At 35.2% G+C, this 25,109-nt stretch overlaps 2 protein-coding genes across 5 annotated transcripts in view; one reads left to right on the top strand and one right to left on the bottom strand.

The window, feature by feature from the left end:
* Window positions 1-5,655: 5,655 nt before the first annotated feature.
* On the bottom strand, window positions 5,656-23,205 carry Cpsf5 (cleavage and polyadenylation specificity factor subunit 5). Its single transcript, XM_089236048.1, has 7 exons — window positions 23,037-23,205; window positions 16,545-16,745; window positions 14,696-14,759; window positions 13,993-14,082; window positions 13,515-13,590; window positions 5,977-6,091; window positions 5,656-5,866 (listed from the first exon to the last, which is right to left on the bottom strand). Exons 1-7 carry the CDS (start codon window positions 23,162-23,164, stop codon window positions 5,842-5,844), a joined length of 699 nt encoding a protein of 232 aa, XP_089092174.1. The 5' UTR covers window positions 23,165-23,205; the 3' UTR covers window positions 5,656-5,841.
* Window positions 23,206-23,430: 225 nt separating this feature from the next.
* The window catches only part of nenya (RING finger protein nenya), a 43,866-nt gene continuing 42,187 nt past the window's right edge, over window positions 23,431-25,109 (top strand). For 3 of the 4 annotated variants that reach the window (XR_016193209.1, XM_089236047.1, XM_089236045.1), the window contains exon 1: window positions 23,611-23,707. The gene's annotated coding sequence lies outside the window, so the exon portion shown is untranslated. Of the gene's footprint in view, window positions 23,708-25,109 lie in introns of all 4 variants that reach the window. The other variant, XM_089236046.1, reaches the window with a different exon arrangement.

The following is a 25,109-nucleotide window of genomic DNA, read 5'->3' as shown; positions in this document are numbered from 1 at the left end:
AGGGGCTTCGAGGCTTCCGTTTTCTATTCATTCCTCATCTTCATGATATCATTGATTAGGACGAAACGGAACGTGTTTCGGCAACCGGTCTATGAACATCGTCCACAATTTACTGTTTCACTCTTTTTAAGGAAGGAATGAGTTCTCGAAGCAAGTGCTACCATCATGTCTGAAGTATAGGGGTGGATTGACATCTACAGACACTCATCGTGTCAGACACGGCGAACATCCAAAAACAAAACCAATGAACATATTCATATCTATCGTATCTGCAGAGACATTTTTTATGCTAAAATATTTGCCGCGTCTAGAGATGCGAATCCACCCTAATTATTATATATTGGTAACCGCTGTAAAGTCTATTGTAGGACTTTTTAACAGGGAGATCGGATCGCATTCGTTCCTCGAAGTCAGGAAAACTACAAAAATTTTAGCTGACCACTAGGGTGGGTCACCGTTCTATGCAATTTTTTTTTTTTTTAATTCTATCCGGCACAGCACGAAAAGGGTGCCAAACGATGTCTTTAGCTCACATATAAATGTTTTAAAGAATGAGTTGTCATCTCCTGCCTCCGGATTGACTTTAAAGAATACATATTTTGAAAAAAAATTACTTTTTTTGATATTTGTCATAGTAAGGTTTAAAAAAAAATTTTAATGCTTGTCTATAAAACAAATCGCATGAGTAACATTTATTTATTACAAGAAAAGGTTTACAAAAGTGGCATTTATATTATTATCATATTTCAAATAGCGCGAAAATTCTTCTTACTATTGAATTTCGGCACAGTGTTTCGAAACTTACTTATTAACCGAAACGGCAACCCAGTCCATATTCCGAAGAATTTCTAACCGATACGTCACCACCGGCGTTAAAAGAGTATGACAGTGGATCGGATATATTCTACTTCTGCCAGTCAATGAGATCGATGTAAAATGATGCATCAAATTTTACAATAGGAAGTTGAAACATTTTGAGTCTATTTTTCTGAATGCGGTGGGCTGTTAGTTTACGGATGTGCGGTTCAGAGTCGGTCATCATTGCGATCAATGAATTTTCAGGGTGTGCGAAATAAGTGTTTCTATGAGAATTATGGGATATATTTTGCCTTTCAGTTCTGCGGGCAAATACCTAGTTGCAGCAAGAAGCTTGAACAGGTGCTGTGTTCTATCTTTACAGGAAGGGTGAGCTTTCATAGCAAACAGAGTTGGACCGTAAAACTTGACGATATACGTTGCTAGAATTATTTAATTTTCAGGAGATTCCATCGAAACGTACAAACGTAGAATTCGATTAGCACGAGTTGGCCATGAGACATTTTGCCTAGTGATATGATCATTTTTCTGCACACGAGGGCTAATTCGACCGGGACCTACAATTTATTGCCGATTCCGAACAGCTTGTTTTTTCATACTCATCGAGAGGTCGGTGCGTTCACCCCTTGATGGGGGACTCCCTGCGGTAGCAATCTTTCCCTACGATCATGTCGCCGTTTTTGTTGTACCTCTGTGTCAGGAAAGTTTTCTGACAAGTACGAACCGGGTATCGAACTCGCGACACGTCTAAACATTCTTTGGTTTCCTTTAGGAGAGTATCTTATCGACCTGAGAAACCACATCCCCTAGCGATTTGTTTGCTAAATTCTTAGGCTTTTTGATACTGCTGAGACTATTCTGTACAGACATGTTTGATCTGTGCTAATACCTGGAATAGAAAACTTGGGTAACTCTGTTGAAATAACTTGAAACACCGGGTTTTTCACATATTCCTGTATCTTTTCCGATTCTCCCTGGAAAAGTTCTGGGTCTCGATGCAGGGCCGTCTTAAGAGTATCATGGGCCCCCGGGCCAAATGGTTTTTTTGAGGCCCTACCCGGTAAATCCTAGAAAATTTCAACCGGATCTCATTTTTGTGAGGCCCCTCTTCCCTTGAGGCCCCCGGGCCGTGCCCGGGTGGGCCCATGTGTTAAGACGGGACTGTCTCGATGTGCTGCCGTCTATATGTAGAAACAAGTGTCGGAAGGGAAATTCGTTCCTATGCATTAAACAGATAATCCATTGCAACGGCTTATCTAACCTTTTTTCTAGCAGACGTATGACACCTGCATATTTACCAACGTTCACATTAGTTCCACGTCACACCCAACTGCCACTAAAGATTCCATAGATATTTCTGAATCCAAGAAGAAATCGAAGATTGCTTGTTCTATGCATTCAGATGTACCAGAAGCTGGTTCCATTATCAATGAAATATGCTCCAAGAATGCTGTCTATGCATTTTTCCGTCCTGATATAAAGTTTTATCCTTTCGTGTGTCCGTCGAAGTATAAAGCAGTTGGTAGGACTTTGGTCGATTAGGAAGCTTTTCTCTCGACAGGTATATTTTATATTTGGGGCAAATGCCTTCTTCGATGTTCTTACACTTGCAGAATGAAATAAATGTCAAACAATAAATTTACGGACAAACTATTCGAATTGCTTCTTCGGTATTTTAGGGTGTGATTCTATAAAAGATTTTTGTATTTTATACATGATACGTGTTTAACATCGCTTTCACTCGTTTATGTTGGACAGAAAGAATGGAAGCTCTTGACCATATTTCTTCAAGTTCTGCCCCAACGATGTCCTCTAGTTCTTTATTAGTTTCACTATTACGTTTCATCTTATGTTTGTGTGTGAAGATTCCACTCATAGAACTTCATAACATCTTCGTAGGTTGGTAACATATTGCATTTAACGGCACTAGAATCACGAAATTAGAGACATTTCCACTTTGAACGAGTACGATCCACGATAAAAATGGCACAAACGAGAGCAACACAACCTCGCTTTATTTCAGTCGGAGTTATACTGGAAAACATACGCACCCGTAGGGTCTTCCCAGACTCTCTCCACCCTATGTAGTAACATAATTGGTCGAAACCCCAACTGAAACCTACCTTGAAAATAAAAATCGAAGAAAATCGATATTAATCCGGAGGCAGCTACACTAACCAGGATGTAAAAAAAATCAAGTGTTTTGAGACCATTTAGCACCTTTTTATCGCTGTGCCCCCTTAAAAAAAATGTGAATTTTATTTTTTGGACCCACCCCACTGAACACCTTACAATAGAAGATACAAGGGCTCTGGGGGTACTACTGTACTATATCTACCTTCATGGGCATTTACGATAATGGTCGGTATTCAATGTCTTCATAGGCGAATGCAAGGTGAGGGTGGGGTTGACGCTGTTAGTAATGAGTTATTAAATAATTGGAACTCTAGTAAGTCAAATGTACTGATGCTAACAATAAATTACAAAAAATTATGGATAAATTCATTATTCGAGTGTAATGCATTATAAATATTAATATAATAAAAATGACACAGCAATCAATTTTATGCATTTTTTTGATTTAAGACCTATTCTTCAAAAATAACTTTCATGATTTGCACTACAAATTTTTTCCGTAAATAAACTCACTATGATTTGCTTGATGTAAACTTAAATTATCTAACCTATTTAGAAATTTTTGAAAACATACAGGATTTTTATTTCTCAGGATTTGGCTTACATAATTTTAATGTACAAGAAAATTGATTCTACATTAAAAGAATTACACCAAATTCCTTAGACCTTGTCTTTGAAGATATATATCTTGATAGTATGTGTCCCTTGCTTTAATCAATTACCTGGTTCTGTAAAATAATATAGTTAAGACTTATTAAATTCAACACCGTAAGATTTCATTGCAAGCAATATGGAGGGATTTTTTCTGAAGGACAAAAAAAACAATTTCCAGCAGCAAAAAAAAAATTTATGTGAATGAAATTCAAATGTTAGGAATCTCCTACATTTACAATGGAGGATGAATTTATAACTTTTAATAATGATAAAAGCACTGATGATGAGACTAGTTATCGTAAGGGGTAAAGCTCTCTCTGAAAAAGAGACCTTAGGAGACCTTCAGCAGAATCTACCAAAAACTATGATGTATGTAACAGAACAATCTCTAAGAATCTGTAGGGAACAAAAAACACATTTTCTTGAATATTATGGTAATTTTCACCACAGAAACACCCAGTCAGCTGAGAGCTTGCTGCAGAAAATTACACAAAACATCCTGCTTTGGAGAACAAAAGAATAAGCTGACAACTTTAATAAAATAGTCAAAATTTTCAACTAATGGTGAGAATTCTGAATCTCTAAAAATTATAGCAAAGACAAAGATTTATGATTATTCTTAGCAAATGCGACAATTATAACTTTATGAGGTTTATTTTTCCATAATTCTAATGGCATTGACTTAACATAAATTTTTTCTATTAGTCTAAATGTTTTAGTACTTCGTAACCAGGGCTGGACAAATCCCATGCACCAGGTTACGATAGCAACTAAAAAATTGGTGTATTGGCACCTAAAATTTTCTTTGTGCATTCACTAAATTACAGGCTGCGAGAAGCACAAAATGTTTGGAACTTATAGCAGCATATCTGCCAACATGAAAGAGGGCCACTATGCACTGAAGAAGTCAGAAGCATAATTTTTCTTTGGGTTAAAATTTTTCTAACTCCTAAATTTTTTTTTTTTTTTTGCAATTTGCCCAGCCCTGTTGTTAACTCTAATGAATTGAATTAGAACATTTTATTCACATCCTTAAATTCAACAGATTTTCTGTCACACCTTTCATTTGGCAAGCTTATTTTTGGGCTTAAAATCCGACTCCTTCCACAAACTGATTTTTGAAAATGAAATGCTCAAAAATTGCATAAAGCAAGGAATACCCTTAAATACTCATTTATATATTCAGTTAAAATAGACTTCAAATATTTACAAATAAACATTCTATTGAAGCATTTTAGTTACAATGAAGATGTAAATTCAAGCTGTACAAAACAAAGATTTGACATCATTTTCCAAATACAGTGATAGTAAGAAATTATGAACCAAATAAAAAAAATTTAATCTGAAATGAACTTTCCTAGTATTAATTTCTTATTTGGCAAATATAAGTAAAAAAAAATCTACATATGAATTTTATATGAAATCTAGTGAAGTTTTTTTAATATGCAAATAATTACAAGGAAAATATTATGATCACTATATAATCTCTAAGTGGGTACATACATATCTACAACAATTATAAACAACCAGCAATCACAATACATACATGGGCATAGTGTTTATTATGCTTATTCATGAGAGAAATGTGTTTTGGCAGACTCTCAATTGTTTTGATCATGTGTTGACATTGTAAGTCGAATCAAACACAATAACATCATCAGAATAGCATTGCTTCCAAATAAATAAAAAGAAACACAACAGTCAAATCAATCTTTTCACATCATTAGAAATCTAAATGTCTTAAGAGAAGTAGAATGGCAACCATGATGTATAAACTCATCACATCTCTTTTCAACAATTTACCCTGTAGGGGAAACTATGCCCAGTCTATAACACCATGGTCCATATATTAATTTATTTGTCTCGCCCAAAATGAAATGGGGGTTGGGAAAATACACATAAAACTTGTTTACATAAATGAAACTCTGTAGTTCCAAATTTTTCTTCACATTCACAAACATACAAATACTGACTATCTAGAATAACATTTCATGAAAACCTGCAAGTGTCAAATTGTAAATGAAAATAAAATAAATAAAAAACAGCACATGGCAGCTTAAATTTATTTAATGATAGTGAAGCTTGAACATTCTTATACACCTTTAATATACATACATCAGAAAACACCAATCACAGATGAATTCAATCACTTTTTGTGATAGAGATGGAAAAAAAAAAAAAAAAAACATGCACATGAAATAATCATAAGGTAAAAAGTTTCCTTGCACTGATTCTTCATGTTACAAAAACAAAGTTGAATCTGAAAAATAAATTCACAATAATTAAACTTATGAAAATGATATTCAAAGATTTTAATATGACAGAAAAATAAATATGAAAGAAAATTAATAGCAGAATAACACCACTTACCGACTCAATGCTTGGGGAAGACTGGAAATTATCGGACCATAACCTTGAGCATTATCGTACAGTTCAAACAATGGTGCTGCAACTAACTTGTAGTTCTTTGGAACAGCAAATAATGCTATCATACATGAAAAGAGCAAAGGAGTAAAAAATTTCAATTTGCATTCAACACAAAATGAATTAATTACAAAAATTACTAAATTGTTTTTCTTTCTTCAAATGAATAATAAAAAAATAGACATTTTAATCAGATGTTCAACAATGTTTGAATCACTGCATGCAAAAATGGAATATTTCAAAATTTTTCCACTTTAGTGTATGCTTCTACACATTAAGTGCCAAAAGAGCATCAATCTGTGGTGCCTGGTAGAAGATATCCATAGCTAAAGGTTCAAATTTTATTTAGAAAAGTCTTGGACAATTTTGTTTTCAAAAAGCCATTTTTTTTGTGAATATCTTTTTATGGATAAAATATTTCACTTATGGTTTTTTCTCTCTCTTTAAATGATATATTAAGATGTGATCTTCAGGGGTGGGAAGTGACGAAGTCCATTTTGGAGCAGCAAATTGAGGATTCTGAACAGTTTTGGAGCAGCAAAATTAACAATATTTTCGTTAACCCTCACCCTTTTTCAAAATAAAACAACTGCACTGTCTTTTGTTATCAAACATCTTTTCATCAGCTTGTTTTTTGTTTTTGGTGTTTCAGGCTTTTGACACCTTGTTTGAAAGAGCGACTATCAAAATTTTTCGCACCTGTCTATTTAAGATTATTTTTGTTTACTGAGGACACTATTTGCTGTCAGGAACAGCAGCACTTCAAATGGGCTAAAATTTTTTCATAAGTTTTCAATATTTTTATACTCGGAAAGAAATTGTTCTGAAATGGGAGAGAATTTCTGAAGAATCAACACGATGTTTGGTGATTCCGCACTCATTATTTAGCAAGGTTGGCGATCTGACTCATTATTTGGCGATTTAATACTCGTTATTTGGCAACATTGGCAATTTAATGCTTATCATTCTGCAAAGTTTCTAAATTGTGCTTTTTACTCCCGGAATGAAATTTTTTTTTCACGAAACATCGGGATTTGACACAATGACGATTGAATAATTTCTGCTGCTTCCAGTGGCGACTTCTTTTCTTGAAAAGGGAAACTGACTTGCATTTGCGCTTTAAAGCTGAAAGACTATTGCAAACCATCTTTAGTTGCACGATCACGGATAATATCACGGTCTCCTGATGGAAGGGCAGATGGTTTAAATAAGGCGATAGTTCAAGTACAGTGGAATAAAACACGCTCTTCTCGGAAAAAATTGTTTCGCGCCAAGCAGCAACAAAAAATTTTTGCAGTCCTTTCCGAAATTCTGAGCATACTGAAGCAACATTCGCTATTTGGCGCAGAAAAATACAAAATAATAATGTTGGAGCAGGATGACGCAAGATGTTATTGCGGCGCACTCCGCCAAAATTTGGCGCAGAGTTCCCACCCCTGGATCTTGAAATTAAACCATGAAATATATTTGTTCTGCAAATACAGAAAAAAAAAATAAAAAAAAAATTCATTTTTAATTCACTTGGTGAATAAGAGGTATATGCAGAGAGAAGCACAGGAATAAGTGGACCAATAGTAAATATTTTAAATGCTTAGTCAAGTTCTATTAAGATTTTTTGAAGGTAGAAGAAATTTGTTGGCCCCCGCAAAATTCCTGCCAAATGACAAATCATTGTTTGAAATGTCTCTAAGGAAAGAACATTCTTCCATAGCTATACCTATAAAAGCATCTAATTTCTTCCTGTCATGATTCTCAATTTACAGTTAATTAGCATTAAGTCAAACTCTAATTAACTGTAATTAACAGCATAACTCAAATATCTGTTCAAGTCAAAGTTTTCATTCAGCCCCAGAACCTTTTCTCTATTTTAGTCACATTAACTTGAAATTTTCTTAATTTGAGTCAAAGTTTCAAAAAAAACACACACACACCATTAAACCATTTTAGCAAGAGAATTTAACACTTAGCAATAGAATTTGACATTGAATGATAGAATTTAACAGATTCAGTTGTCTGCTTGCAAAAACCGAATGACTTGCTCACATTAGAGGACAAAAAAAAAAAGAAAGTAAAAAATCATGTTGTGTTCACTTTATTTATAAAGTAACGCAATTTGTTTTATTTATACTACAAGTATATATATCATGTATACATATGTTTCCATAATATATACAATATCAGAAGTGCAAACTTTCCAGATTTAGCCTGGCAATGCTAGATTTTGCAACATTTACAGAGCCTCTGGATTATGAATTTATATTGCCAGATTTCAATTGTTGCCATCAACATGAAAACAATAAGAACTTAGAAAATGAAGAACAGCAAAATTAATTTGCCGTTTTCTTTGGACAGTGGTCTCTACCCCACCTTTTTATATGCAAAAACTGGCGACAAGAGTAGTACTCCATGTGAACAACAGTCGAAGTCGTCCAAATCTATGAACATAAGCAAACATGACAGGTCGTCGTTCTTTTTGAATGTTTTTTTTTTATAAGTGCTTGATCATAAGGCAACTGGGAGATAATTGAATAGATATCACTATGCTGGTCATATTACATAGCAAAATTTATGGAAAATTGGGTTCTTATAAACCAGAAAATATAGGACATCACCTATTGTGGGCGAAATTCCAAAACTATTGCTAAAAATTACAGATGGGAAGGAAATTAAGGGCTTCCATAAATCTAGGTTAATATCAGGGTATAATATCTAGGTTCAGTAAATATCAGAAATTCAAGGAAGCATAGCTAAAAAAAAAATTGACATCTTTTGGAATAGTTTGAGAGTAAATGATGAAAAATACAGAAATGTCTTGTAAAATATAGGTAAACTAGCTGTAATACCCGGCACTGCCAGGGTTTTCTTTAATTGCTGGGAAGATTGGAAAAGTGACATACCATTATAAAGGCATATAAACTATGATACACATACTGTCGGGCTGTTGAATAGTCTTTACTTGTTAACTAGAAGACCCTTTAATTGCTTCATTATGAGGACTTCAAAAAATTGACTAGGAGTAGAGGCTTAAAATCCAACCCGCACCTTCTCGCGGTGCAGTCTCTAAGTAGCCATGTTTAACACGTGTGGTGAACAGACGTGGCTGGGCTTCCTTCAACCCGCACTGGCCAGTGTGGAGGGATTATAGCCAAAAACCCTCTAAAAAGAAATACGATCTCTGTCTAAAGCCCTCAGTCCCCAGCAGTCTGAGTGTCCCTGGTTACGGCAGCAACTAGCAAGATACGAAGAGTTAGATCGTACATCTGATAGAGTTGCAAAATTGGTTATGCAAATACCAAGCAGATACCAGATACAGATTATACAAGTCTATGCACCAACAACAAGCTATTCTGAGGAAGAAATAGAAGACTTTTATGAAGAACTAGACGAGCTGCATAGTAAAGGAAACCATCATATCAAGATAGTAATGGGTGACTTCAATGCCACAATTGGAGAGAGAAGAAATGGCGAAAGCTCAATTGGAAGTCATGGCTATGGTGTACGAAACGACAGAGGAAACCGACTCGTCAAATTGTGAGAGTGCAGATTGATTGCAGAGTGAACAGTTATGCATCATGAATTCATTTTTTAAGAAGAATCCCCAAAAAAAGTGGACCCGGAAAAGCCCAACTGGAACAACAAGTGAGACTGACTACATCTAATAAGAAGCATATGATCCAAGACTGCAGTGTTCTCAACAAATTCAATACAGGAAGTGATCATCGACTGGTGAGATGTAGAATAAGGCTTAACACTAGAATGGAAAGAGCAAAACTTATCAAAAATACAAAAACCGTTATTGATATGGTAAAGCTTCTAGAACATCGATATAAGTTCCAGTTAGAGCTGAAAAACAGATTTCATTTGCTATATAACACCACTGAGGAAGGGCAAGATGTCACTACGATGAACAGAACTTTAACCACTATCCTAAAAGAAGTCGCTGGAGAAAAAAAAATCAAACCGGTGAAGAAAGTAACAGGAGAAACTTATGAAAGGCCGAAGAGAATTTAAGATTAAGAAGAATGACCCTAAATCAAAAGTGGAATATGCAGAACTTTATAAGACAGCACGAAAGAAGTTTGCAGAAAATGTCAGGAAGTTTAATTGAGATATTGTAAAGAAAGCACTAGAAGATAATAGTGGCTTAAAATCAGCAAAACGAAAACTGTGTTGGGAGAAAGGAAATTAATTTTTGCACTAAAAAGGAAAGATGGAACCATCACAAAAAATGGAAATTAAATCATTAGTATTGTTGAGGAATTTTATACTCTATACAAACAAGAAAAACTGGATTGAAACAAAGGAAATGGAGCAGGAAGAAAAGAAAATGGAGCTGAATTTGTACAAGTAGCACCTGTGCTGAAAGAGGAAGTCTAGAATGGAAGTCTAGATGGGATTTAAATAGACATTATTAAAGCATAGCTGCCAACTTTTGAAAATTCGGGAGATTTTCGCGCAAACCCGTATTTTATGCTAAAACCACTCCCTAATAAATACAATAGGGATTTTTCCAAATAAAATAGGGATTTTCCAAACATAAAAGTTAAAGCGTAGGGAATAAAATCCCTACTGAAGTCAAATTAAAATAAGCATTTCACACACATGTAAGTTAAACCCTTGGGAATAAAATTCCTACTCAAAAAACAAGTGAAATTGGAGGTAAAAACTTCAATGATGTAATAATCAATATTGTGTTCAATCAGAAACGCTGTGAACAAACATTCTGCGCGAATGACCCCAAAATCATCGGAAGATGAAGGAAAACACCGTCAATTTTTGAAGAACACTGACTTTTTGTGACACTTGCTTGATGTTTTTTTTTCACTTCACGAGTGATGATGGCAGTCCTTCTATGACAGATGTTTATGTCCGTAACACAACTTGTACAAAAAGGAAAAGTCGGCCCTCCTCTGGAACGTTTGATGAAAGGAAATTCATCGGAATAAGTATCTTTAAAATTGATTAAATACGTTTTTGCTTATCATTATTCATGCTTTGTTATATCGCACGTACGTAACTTAAACAAAAGAAATTTTGACCATATGCGCGTCACTAGAATCTTCAATTATTATCCAGGACTATTGGCTGCTAAGCCATTTCCCTGCACGATAAGACAAACAACTTTCTTGTTACCATCAGAGGGTTTGTAAAACTTCCTTAAAAAGGGAATTTCCCCATTTACGACGTGTGACGTCATTTCGAAAGGGGGAAAAAAAATTCATGCCCCACAAGAAATTCCTTAGGGATTGTTTTCATGAACGGGATTTTTTTTTAATGAAGTGGGAAATTTTTAGGGACAATTAGGGATTTTTGTGATTTTCATAAAAATTCGGGAGATTTAAGAACTTTTCGGGAGGTCGAGCGATGAAGCTAAAATTCGGGAGATTCCCGAAAAATTCGGGAGACTTGGCAGCTATGTTAAAGAAACAGGAAAAGAATTTGCCAATATGTGCTAGCTCACAAATTGTCTGACAAAATTGGATGTGCCCGGAAATTGGAATAACGCAATGATGGGTTTTCTTTACAAAAAGGGTGAAAAAGAAGATACCAAGAACTATCGACCAATCAGTCTCCTATCAATAATTTATAAAATCTTCACCACAGTGCTGACATATAGGCTTGAATCCAAATTGGATGAAGCTCAACCAAGAGAACAAGCAGGATTTCGAAGTGGATTCAGCACAATGGATCACATCCAAAAAATCAGGGAACTTATAGACACACACAAGGAATACGAATTACCATTATGTATGACCTTTATTGATTTTGAGAAAGCATTTGACTTGTCTTCACATCTGCTGTTAAAGCTCTAGATCAGTGATTCCCAATGTGGGCATTAACGCCCCTGGGGGCAATGGAATGTTCTGGGGGGGGGGGGCAGTAGAAGCTACGGGTATAACATAGGAACCTATCGGTTAGATTGCATTGGGAGCGATGGGACAAAAAAAGGTTGGGAAACTATGCTGTAGATGTAATTGGGGTAGAGAAGACTTACATCAATATCAAGAAAATATATGGCAAAGAAACTGGAACGATTCGTTAGATAAAGGAAAAGCAAAGATTAAACTTGGAAAAGGAGTCCAAGACAGGGTGATATCATCTCATCAAAACTCTTTACTGCTGTTTTAAAAGTATTCAGAAAACTGGACTGGGATAAAAAGAAATTAAAATAAATGTAGAATTTCTCGACCATTTGTGTTTTGCAGACGTTGTTATCAGCAGTAATCCAGACAAACTAGAAGAAATGATACAAGAACTGGTGAAGGCAAGTATTTAGGTGGGCTTGAAAATGAATCTGCAAAAGGCTGAAGTTATGTTCAACCCCTTTGCATTGAAGAGCACAATCTTGCTCAACAACACAGAGATAGAAGTGGAAAGCTATGTATACCTGGGACAAGAAATTACCATGAACAACGGAACAGAATCATTAATGAAATAAACAGAAGGATCAGGATTGGATGGAGCATGTTTGGCAAAAACTGTGTAATTCTGAAGAGCCATTATGTCTGAAAAGAAAAGATTTTAACCAGTGTGTGCTACCAGCACTGACTTATGGAGCTGAAACATGGACACTCACAAGCAAGACGATACAAAGACTACAGACAACACAAAGAAGCATGGAAAGATGTATGCTAGGCATCACAAGAAGAGACAGAAAACAAATTACTTGGACAAGGAACCACACAATGGTATATGATATCATGGAAACAATCAAACGTTTGAAATGGAAATGGGCTGGACATATTGCAAGAAGACAGGACAACAGATGGACCACAAGTATTCTAGATTGGTACCCCTGTGGTGTTAAACGTCTGAGAAGGCAACCCTACGCAAGATGGATTGACGAGATCAGGAAAGTGGCTGGAGTGAAATGGATGGCTAAAGCATCAGACAGAGCAGAATGGAAAAATTTAGAGACCTTCATCCAGCAGTGTATTGAAAATGGTGGTTGTTGATGATAATGATGATATACTGACAGGATTAAAGAAGTGACAAACCATTGTAAAGGCATATGCGTGTTTGAAAATCAATTTCATATACATAGATATGGTCACCCTTTTGTATTACTTGTGTATTCTTATCATGGCAATAAAGCGATAAAAGTATATGACATGAAAAAGCACTTTGCCGGATTTTTAAGTAAATTGCAGGATTTTTGTCAGAAAATTGCAGGCCCTTTACCTTCTGAATGTTGACAGGTCTGCAATATGTACATCTATTTCTAAATATATTCTCATTCTTTTAATATGATTTTTGAATTTCTCATCTATCAGTAGGTTTACTAATACAATATTCATAAATACCACTGTTATTTCAATAAATCTTTCTTCCACTCAAATTTTCCGATAAGTCAAAATAACAATAACTCTAAGTTTCTTGTTGGCAGCTGCACATTCAACTTATTGGGATTTCACTGCATTATCATCCAATGTTATGGAAAATAAAGAAAATAAGAGAACAGTTACAAAAACTAACTATCATACCTTTTTCAGGAAGTTGAACAAGATACAATTTCTTGTGCTCTTTTGGTTTAGTTATATGAGGAGGAATATATGGATACTGTAGAGAATAAGAAAAATCTAGCATTACTTTCAAATATGTACAAGTGCAATATGTATACGTGAAAACACAGAATTTATATAATTCCATGTAATCCATATTTATTCTGATCTCACAACCATGTCTTAACAGAGCGAATGTGTAACATGCAAATTTTTTTTCACCATGCAAAGAAATCACCAAATATACAACCAATAAATCACTAAACCTTGATCATGACTACTACTAAGAACGTAGAAAATTTTAAAAAGTTGTAAAAACATGTATTGTCAAAATTTAGGCTAAATACAAAGTTCTGGTGTTTGAAATGTTGCTGAAGATATAAACAGTTTACAAACAAACAAAAGCCAATAAAGCTGCAATAACAGACGCACACAGTAGCAAAGTGGCATTATGTCTTACTTGAGGTGGTTCAAAATTTGGTCTCCACCAGTTACCAACAGTATCTTCAATGATCCACTCTTGCTTGACACCATCTTGTCGACCAAGTGTCTGAAATGCATAGTGTAGTGCATCAATTCTTTGATACCATGTTTAATTAACAATCATCAAACTGTAAAACAGTTTGCGTGTGAACATTCCAGTAAGTAATACTGTACCATAAATAAGTCATCATAAAAAATTAGACAAAAAAAAAGATAGAAAAATTTAAGATGAATAAAAACTGATTCTACATTTTAAGAACATTAAAAAAAAAACAAACAATACTGAGGAAATGTAATGCATCACCCCTTTCATGCTAGAAGTATGAATGTTCAATGTCCTTGAAAAAAAAGTGAGAAATGTTTGAATGTTTACTCTACGGAAGTCATTTTCCTAAAATGTTTCAATAAGGATACACATTTGTGTTTCAAGCAAAACTTGGCAAAATAAGACATCCAAACCAGTTCATAAAGAAAAAGTGAGAATTCAGACATTTAAGTTACTAGCATTTGGGGGGGGGAGAGAAAGAAATGATATATCCATCTTTGTCGGTTAAACCTCTATTATCTTATATCACTCAAAACAATTGAAACTTTCAACTAATCACTAATCATATCAATTAGAATTTACAATTTTTTCAATTCACTCTCTAGAGTAATGTGATTTCATAAAAAAGAATTACTTCAGTCATCAATCGTTTCAGACCTTCTAATTCATCTTCACCAGCTTCCAGTTCTCCACCTGGACTGAGAATGAAACAAAGAAAAGGGAAACATTTTATAAAATGAAAAGGCATTTTTGAAAAAAAAAAAAAAAGCATTTTTGAAAAAAAAAAAAAAAGCATTTTTGAAAAAAAAAGGTCTTCAATTTCTATAAATGAAAACGAAAATTCAACAAAGTTTGAATTTTAAACTGATCCAATTCGCTTCTTGAAAGGACTTGAGTTTTCATTATGGCAATGTTTAGTAGCGTGCAGAATTCCCATGAAAATCTGCATGTTCATTTCCATGACAAAGAATTCAGGAAATAAATATAATTCAAAATCTTAGCCTTCCAAATTTTGATTTTTTTCTGAGCTTGTTATTTTTCCCTTCACCGAACATTTTTCTGATTTACACATTACCCTGATCTTTACCAAACATTTCACAATTTTTCCTGACTTTCTAGGTCGCTGGGAACCCTGCAGTGGAACTTCCTACTACAACCACCTCCCATTACACTTTTTTCAATAACATTGATAGGCCTCAATGTATTATACTGCATATTAATGGACCCCCATTAGTGGACCAAATTTTTTGTCCCACGGAAATCCATTATCAAAAGGTTCTACTGAAATTGCAATGATACAGAGCGTACGGGGGAAGGCAGACATTAGTTTATACACCAGAGGGTTATCAATGTTAATAAGGTAAATAATGAATTATATGAAACAAAAGCGATTGTTCTGGATCCTATATCTACCTATATGAAAAACAACTTCTATATAATGACCCAAAATTTGTTACATTTCAATTGTTGCTCTTATGAGGCTAAAAGCTAATAAATATCTCACTGAATAAATTCAAGCTATATATATAATCCTATCACATGGCAGACAGCACTCGGAAAAGCACTGGAAAACAGTTAATCAAAAAACTGTCTTCATACATTGCCCTTTTTATTTTTGTGTGCCACAAATTATGCCTCAATTGAAAGAATATTGATCATTGATAATTTTTGTCGCACCACTGTCATTTTTTGCACACGAGGGCTAATACTCATTTTCTATACTCATTGTGGGATCGGTGCGCTAATCCCTCGATGGGGGACTCCACGCAGTAGCAATTTTTTCCCGTGGTCACGTCAGCGTTTTTATTTTACCAGGACGAAATGGGTATCAGACTTGCGACACCTATAAACATCCTTTGGTTCTTTAGGCGAGCATTTTATTGACCTGGGTAATAGCCCCTTGAAAGAATATGTTCAAATTTTATAAACTTAGAAATCCTCTTTGCACAGATATGACAGCTAAATTAGTTATGTGTTATTGAATGTTAAAAGGTGCAGCTGAGCTTGATTATTAGTGTTTGATTATTACGTAAGTTTCATTTCATTCTGTAGCCATGTCTATTGCATTTTTCTAATTGTCATGTAACAAATTTTCAACCCATTCTTGTACCTTTCATGTTTTAATAAATCCAATATTTAACATCAAGACAGTTGGGAAAAAAAGTTAAAAATTATTGACCACTAATTATTCAAAGTTTATAACAGGGGTTCTTCGCCTTTTTATCAGCCAATCATTGATGTACTTTGCGACCCATGAATTGTTTGGTTTTCAAAAATGAAACCAGTAAGTGAATTAATGAAAAGATAAATGCATTGTAACAACCCATCTCAGAAGTCCCCCATAGTTGCGAACCATAGGTCATGAATGCTTGATTAATATAAATATATTGTTTCAAAAATGTATGGAATTTTGATTTAAATTGAAATTCATGTAAAAAATAAAAACCGTAAAAAAAAGAAAAAAGAAAGGAAAATGAACTCACAGCTTGAAAAATGTAGTACCAAGCTGCAACAAAAGCACATGAGGCAAGCCATGTTCATGAACCAGGAGTACTCCTTCTGCTGATCTACGCATTCCGATTTTATCGAATTCCTCCCTCATTCGACGAAATCTAGCTGGAACGCTACTGTCTCTCTCATACAAAGGTTCCTTTGTACCAAATGTGTAGTTTGTCAGAGGATATCTGAAACATGGAATATATATATATATATATATATATATATATATATATATATATATATATATATATATAATTAACAGTCACAGTCCCAAGATGGGGGGGGGGGGAGGAGGAGAATAAATGACTATAAAAAAGTTATCATTTTTTTCAACAAAAGAAAATTTTAGAAATTCTTTCTTTTGCTTTATTCACAATTTTAAAAATGGCAAATTCAGGATTTATGCAAAAGTTACCAAAAGGTTATTTGCACACCATTTTTATAGTTTATCTGCAATATCTTAATAGATACAATTGGTAATACAGTGAACCAGGGTTTAAGCTATGGTCGCATTTTTCACAAAATACAGAAAAGAAAAAGAAAATCGTAGAATGTAAAAAAAGTAGTAGCCACTTTCGCAAAAATGCGTACAGGAGGTATGCAACGAGTAGACATCCAACCATCAATCATTACATCAGCATTGTAGCAATTTGCTAAAGCTTTCCCCCCAATTTTCGCTTTTTTGCAAAAGGAATTTTTTATCCTGCTTAAACCCTGCAATGAACCCTCACTACCAAGATACTCGATATAATGATAAATCCCTCTAAAACAATATTTTTTCAGAACTTGTTTGGAAATGTCAATACTCTAATGTCAAACTGCTGCCTCTCAATACAAGATAATCCCTCTATAACAATGTTTTTTTCTTGTGGTCCACAGAGTATCTCTCTCATTGAAAGTTTCACTGTATTCTATCATTTAAAAAAGAATACACATAAAAAAACAGCCCATTCATTGGCAATATGGGCCTCTCTATTCATATTCTCTTCCTATGTTAAAACTCACACTATCATGAAATCAGAGAATTGTGACATTCATAGACTTCAATTTAACAATCACACAGAAAACTTTAGGCCCTAATACTAATTTTTCAGTTGCCTTAGAAACGCAGCACCTGGTATATTTTGTAACATTACCATTTAGGCCCCCCGCGGAAGTGGTCCTTATTTCTAGTCATTTTTATGGATTTCATATTGTCTCACCTTTTTTTTGTTCCTGGGATCGGTCGGCGAGATCATACATCAAGCTGTCTTTGCCCGAAGTACTTAAAGTTGCCTCTAAATATCTTTATAGCAACCAGTAACTAGTTTGCAAACAAAATTTTTATTGTGAAAATGTGCATTTACTCACTCAACCTCAAACAGTCAATTCTTAATATACAATTTACCCTTTTGTGAACATTAGCCTTCCTAGCGCAATTCAAACATTAGGTATTATAATTTGTCTTGCTGGTAATCATAGCAAATAGCATGAAATCAGGTCTGGTGATAGAAAAATAGTTGACAAACAGAGATATACTGTACAGAGAATTCACCCCTCTCCTAACATTTTTTCCTAATCAGAAAAACTAATTTATGAATGAGACAATTTTTTGCAATTATGCTAGGAAAATAATGACCTTGAACTCAGCCATTAAAAGAACAGGGATCTTTCACTAATTTGCTGTTTTTAGCTTTGGATGGAACTAATGTGATGAGTGGAGAAATATCAGGTGTACAAAGACGTATATGACACTTGGCACCTCATTATTTATATCAACTGCAGAAATCATTGACTAGCTTTAGTTTTTGTACATTTGATAAAAAAAATATCCCATTCTACAGGCTGTGGATGCCGTTCTCATAAGCATATGGAAGCTTTTTCACTAAAGCCCAAAGAAACAGCAAATGTTTTTATATATTCAGCAAAATGTGTATGGTGTAGATGTTTTGAAAATGTTGAGTGTTTCGGTTACGCGGTGGTTATCTCATGGACTTGCATGCCAATGAGTGATTGATAGGTTCCAACAGTTGATTGAAACGCTCGATAACCTTTTCTCAAAGACTCAGGAGCCTGAATTGAAGGGGATTAGAGAGCAACTTCCGAATACAGATGTTCTCCTATGTATTCTGTTCTTGGCTGACTTCCTCAAAGTTATAAACAGATTTAGCTTGTGGCTTCAGGGCTCTACAATCATGTTTAGCTCTATTAATGCGAAGGTTCTAGTTGTTTGTCAGGAAATTGAAGTGCTTGCAAATGATTTACATACAGGGGAACACTTCAAGCAGTGTAAAGATCTGTTGTGCTTCTCCCAAGAATGTACTGAACTTAGTAGGAAAAAACGAAGCAAGAAAAAGTATGGAATGGGTGCAGACAGCATAATCCAGGAATTTAAGGAAAACTTTCACAATTTTATTTGTGATTTTCAGCAAGAAATGTCGGCTGCATTTGGTGTGAAAAACAAAATATTAAATGCCTTTGATATATTTCACACAATGAATTTAGATTTAAAGACAGTGGAGACTCCTGAAGAATGCCTGGATATATTATTGTCATTTTATGGTGGAGAGCAGCGAAATGAATTTCAGGGGACTGTGAAAAATATCAGAGCCTATACTTAATGAAGGTACGATGGAAAAGAATGGGTTCGATAAAGAGATATCTCTTGCAAAATTGTATTTTGAGACACAAAAGAATAACGAAGCAAGTGTGTTTCTCAGAGAAGACAAGAAACGTGAGGCCAAAAAAACTCTGGAAAAAAATTTTTTCTCCAAATGATGTTTTGACAATTCTGGAGAATGATGGCTTATCCTAATTTAATGAGGTTATTACCATTATGCACTATCATACCTTCATCAACAGCATCTGTCGAGACACTTTTTTCTCAAATGCATAGCTGCCAACTTTTGAAAATGAAAATTCAGGAGATTTTCGCGCAAACCCGTATTTTATGCTAAAACCACTCCCTAATAAATACAATAGGGATTTTTCCAAATAAAATAGGGATTTTCCAAACATAAAAGTTAAAACATAGGGAATAAAATCCTTACTCAAAAACTGAAATCAAATTAAATTAGGGATTTTATACACATGGAAGTTAAACCCTTGGGAATAAAATTCCTACGCAAAAAACAAGTGAAATTTGAGGTCAAAACTTCAATGATGTAAAAATAAATATTGTGTTCAATCAGAAATGCTGTGAACAAACATTCTGCGCGAATGACCCCAAAATCATTGGAAAATGAAGGAAAACACCGTCAATTTTTAAAGAACACTGTTTCTTCAAGCTTATCAGTATTCATGCTTTGTTATCGCACGTACGTAACAAAAGAGGAAATTTTGACCATACACGCGTCACTATTATCTTCAATTATTATCCAGGACTATTGGCTGTTAAGCCATTTCCCTGCAGGATAAGACAAACAACTTTCTTGTTACCATCAGAGGGTTTATAAAACTTCCTTAAAAAAGGGAATTTCCCCATTTACGACGTATGACGTCATTTCGAAAGGGAAAAAAAAGAGGCTTCATGCCCCACAAGAAATTTCTTAGGAATTGTTTTCATAAGCGGGGATTTTTCAATGAAGTAGGGAATGTTTAGGGACAATTAGGGATTTTTGTAAAAATTCGGGAGATTTAAGAACTTTTTGGGAGGTCGAGCAATGAAGCTAAAATTCGGGAGACTTGGCAGCAAGGCAAATGAACCTTGTGTGCACCGATTTAAGATTAAAATTGTCACTAACCACTCTCGACAGACACTTCGGATCATACTCAATGGACCCGACAAGCTTACAGATATTGAATGCCTTTCAATCATTGATATTTTCAAATCGACTGGAAATAGATGTATAAGGATATGATTGTTGGTATGTTTTTATATTCTTCTGAAGATTTAGCAATTCTCACTTTTTAACTTAAAACTCAATTTGATTTCAAATTAACGTAAAATAAAGTAATGCAAAGACTACGACACACATTGTTTTTTTTTGTATAAAGTAATAAATAGGAAAATGAGGTTGCTGTTTAACTCTATAATGCCCAGATCGCCCGAAGTCGGCCGAGTAGGTTAATGCCCATAACCGCCTCAAGTCGGCCCAGCTAGGGGGTATGGGTATGTTTTGGTGGGCTTTTGTTACCAACGGGGAAGAAGATGAAAGCTCTTGTCAGAGGCGGGAACGGAAAAGACAACAGCAACGCCCTATCAATGGGATTTTAAAAGCTGATGTACTAGAATGTTTCTTGAGAATGGACTAAGGGTACTCAATGCCTTTTACAAAGAGATAATACTGTGAGGTAAGGGAGTGTTTTCAGAAGACAAATTATCTCCCGAAAATTCATTGAAATGAAAGGGTGAACGTCAATGCAAAGGATGGCATGAATAGAAACTCATAGATAAAGGGTGGGGAGAGGGAAAGTGGCCGAAATTTGGACGAGTCCACTTCGAACACAAAAAACTTGGTATTTTCACGACCCTCCCAAGTTTTCTATCTCGGCGTTAAAGAGTTAATTAGTATTACTTTCACTGCTATTTTGAACGTTTTTACAAAAATAAAGTATTTTCACAAAACAGGACCCTGAGCAAGAAGTCTGGACAGACCCCTGGTTTTCATCGCTGGACTGGGTTGTTGGATGTTCTTTAGTACTGGAAGAGATATTTTCCCCGGAACAGATGCAGTATGGTCCGCCACGACTTCGGCGACTTTTTTCTTGCGATAAGTCGCCAAGACCGCAAATGCTTCTCTGGGTTGCCATATTTTTTTAACACTTTTCCGGTTTCGTTGGGTGATACTAGATAGCGCTGGCTTCACCAAACAGGATTTTTCTTTTGTTCACCGCGTTTTTTTCAAAAATTCTAAGCAGCCGTTGTTCCATTTCCAGCACGTCTCTCCCTTATTATTATTCCTCCCTTCTGTAGCTCTAGTTATTTGGATTATCTACTGCTCAGGTTATATCATACCATTTTATTATTTCGTTGTATTTATTAGTTATTCATCCATTGCCATGCCTTCTGTTTTATTGGTTTATTATTTAAAATGAACCTACAGAATTTTTCATGCCCGGATCTGTTTATTTAAAAAAAAGGGTCCGGGTTTTAGTTTTAATACATAATTATTACGCATTTTAATACATAGAATATTTATGCCAGGAATTCCTTATGCCCCGATCTTTTTATTATTAAAAAAATGGGCCAGGTGTAATTTTTTTTAACTGATATTTTTTTCTAGTTTTATGCTTAGTGGTTTCTATTATGTTTTGCACGCTGATGTTTTTTTTTGGCGTCCGTAGTGTCTGATGGCCTTGGCGACTCTTCATCGGGCCATCAGATGTGTGGCGCCAAAAAATCGCCAAGTGGCGGACCATACAACAGTTGTTCCCAATGCAAGCATTCCTAAGCGTTCGCAATGCATTTAGTGGGTATGATTTCCGAAACAAATCATCATGAACGATGGCTCCATCCAAGAGCTGTTTCAATGTCATCTATAGGTTTTGAGCGGCAGTAACAACTTTTGAGGAACATATGATAAACGAATTTAAATGGTAATTAAAAATGATGAATTTCAATTATTATGACTATTAAATTAAATGACTTTCGCGAAATAAGACGAGGGGAAAAAAATGAAGGCTCTAGATAGGCTCAGAAGCACGTACAAACACACAAACCGATAATGACGCAGTCCAAACTAGAAGGAAGAATTCCTTTGCGTTCGTCGAAAAAACTATTCCTATTGAATCAGTTCAAACAGATCAAGAACAATTCGTTAATCGTTTGCAACACTGTACAAATTACTGAACAACCGATTGCGAACGCTTGCATTGCTAGTGTATACATGCCTTTGGAGGCAGTAAAAAAAATTAAGTTTTGTCCACCGCTCTACGATCATACAGTGACCAGGCAATGCACGACAGCTTTGCTCTTGCTTCAAAGGTAGAGATAACAAACTTCACTCTGAATTGCACACACTGCTGCCAATGTGACGTGTTACATCATAGGTTGATTTGCTCTCTGCGAAAGGACTTTTTCAAATGGGAAACCGGCTCACATTCCTGTCGCTGTGATTACAAAACTTGCCGATACTTTATTCCTTTCAAACAGAGCACAAGTTCGGACAGATACTGACTTAGAATATTGAACAAATCTCACCTTGAGTTCAAGCTTTTTATATAAGAATAAAGCAGTGATTTTCAAACTTTACCCACCTGCGGCACCTCTTTCTCTAATCAACGTTTACCCGCGGCTCCCAAGAGCAATTTAATCAAGAACCTTTGTCAGGGGCGCCGCGGAGCACAGTTTGGGAAACTTCTGCGAATGAAGGATTGCTTGTTTATATGGTTCTACTTAATGTGAAACCAACCAATGCGACAAAATGAAAAAATATATATAGCAATACTTTTAGCCATTCATAACACGATTTTCGAAACATACTACCATCAACGTATGAATGACACACAACAACAAAGCTTGAAAAAAAAACCCCGACATGGTAATTTATACTCACAGATTAATAGTTCGATTCAAAGTAATAGAAAGGGATGAGTTGCTGCTGCTCATGTATTTCGAAGGAAATTGGGAACTTTGGCTTCCTTTAGGCCACCCCGAGGTTGAACGAGAAGAATGTGTAGCCATTTTGATTGATGTAAAAAGCCGCTTTTCGTACGCTCGATTCAATCGTGTTGTTTCGCTTCGATCTCTCCGCCAACTTTACCTGTCGCTTGAAGATGGCGAATATTAAAATAAAAGTGGAACAAGAAATAGTTTAAAATATCATAGTACATATTAATGAAGAAAGCATTTCAAAATTTTATTATTTTATATTAGTTCCATGTAATTTATTTGAGTTTGAATTGGCAACTGTTTGCGAATTGTCCTTTTTTTTTGTTTTTTTCTAAGCCAAATATGGTCAGATATTGGGAATGTATACTTTTCTGTGTTTCTGGTAGATATATTCTGATTAAAAAGGCCGAATTATTTGTTACGGATTAATTTTTGTTGTCATCGCTCGTCTGACAGCGAAAAAAGCTTTCACCGCAAAATTTCAATATTTGCTAGAATTGAAGGAAAAACGCGGGAACGCGCCATAGATTCAATCGGCAGACGATGATGGTAGTGGTGTCATGAAATCATTGGAAATTTCCTCATGATTTGTTGCTGATCTTTAAAGTGTTTATGGTAAATCATTTCTTAAATTTAAATCATGCATTGATTGAAATTAAAATCATGGTATCAAGATTTGTGTTTTCAGTTCTATTTATTTCTGAATTGTTATAAATATCATTAATGACTATCATAGACTGTTTCTCGCATGGGCAAATGAGGCCCTCGAAACTGGCTGCTTTTTTGGCAGGCCCCCCCCCCCTTTCCCTCTCGACGCCTCTGCCTGAAGGAACACTTTGGGAGGGCCCCCAAAATGTATACTTGCCTAGTTCCTTGCGGGAAATGCCTGGAGAGAGAGGATGAGAAAATTGTTTACGTTTATGGATATATATCATAACAAATAAATATCCATTCGTTAGCAGTATAGTTTCCAGAGTCGCTACTAAATATACATTTATTTAAAAAATTATACTTGGTCATCCGGGGAAAAACATGCAATTTGGCGCCCCTGTGATGAACCTCCAGGGCCTGTTCCTAAAAAAAATTGAGCCCAGAGCAAATATGATTTGTTGGGGCTTTTATATGTACAGGGTTCCTGTGTGGACTAAGATTCCATAGGCGGAGATAGACTTGGAAGTCTGGGGGGGGGGGCACTATGACGATGTCAATTCATATATGCATATATACATTAGATCAGTCAATTTCACCTTTGATGCTGGGGGCAATGTCCCCCACTCCCCTCCGTATCTCCACCCATGTAAGATTCCATAAGCGGGTTTACATCAAATTTGATGATTTTTTTTGTTATTAACTGATTGCCTTCATGTTTTGCGTAGCTTTTAAATTTATGGTTGGGACAATAAGGTTTTTCAAATCAACATGCTACTCTTATCTGTTTTAGCTCTGCTTTCATTTCTTAGTGTCACAAGCATCGTTGTTATCCTGAGCATTATGTCCCGTTGCCGTGTTTGTCATTATTGAAATTTGTGAGCATAGGCTGAAGCCCTGTTTGTCATCATGCAGTTTTTGTTAATTTTTCAATTTTCTTATGGATGAGAATTCTTTGATTAGATGAGAAAACACTTCAATTTTTGAGAGGAACCTGCAAAAGAAATTATAGTTTCTTTCCCAAAATATACCTCTATCATGGTTCCGAACAGCGACTGCACCAAGAAATTTGGTCAGCGTTGGGTTTGTCGGATTAGAAACATAAAATCCAAGTGTAATGGGTCGATAAATTCTGTGGCCAATACTTTCTTTGATGGCTGTAGAATTTCTCTTTGCAATGTTTTAGCTTGCCAAAAAAAAAAAAAAAAGAATTGGCGAATTTATTTCTTTACAGTAACCTTGATTTTCACAATGTTGAAGATGTTTGGCGAGCAAAAAAATTCTAGATTGCCTAGGTTAAATTGTAAACTTCCAAATTTGGTGCAACCCAACTTGAGGAATCTTAGCCTTTACCATAATTTTCTGTTTT

This window comes from Pholcus phalangioides, unplaced genomic scaffold (genome assembly GCF_987345545.1).
Source record: "Pholcus phalangioides strain wild (caught in Gottingen) unplaced genomic scaffold, Ppha-v1.0 ptg000009l_1, whole genome shotgun sequence".
NCBI classification, from domain to species: domain Eukaryota; kingdom Metazoa; phylum Arthropoda; class Arachnida; order Araneae; family Pholcidae; genus Pholcus; species Pholcus phalangioides.
Note: the sequence above shows the minus strand (reverse complement) of the source record. Positions and strands in the feature narration are given on the sequence as shown.

What these genes read in the sequence shown, in the direction of transcription:
- Cpsf5 (XM_089236048.1), bottom strand. Translation starts at nt 23,164, where the DNA reads ATGGCTACACATTCTTCTCGTTCAACCTCGGGGTGGCCTAAAGGAAGC. An exon ending in TGAAACGATTGATGACTGAA is followed by an intron (nt 14,083 to 14,695) that starts GTAATTCTTTTT and finishes TATGCATTTCAG; the next exon opens with ACACTTGGTCGACAAGATGG. An exon ending in CAAATTTTGAACCACCTCAA is followed by an intron (nt 13,591 to 13,992) that starts GTAAGACATAAT and finishes TATTCTCTACAG; the next exon opens with TATCCATATATTCCTCCTCA.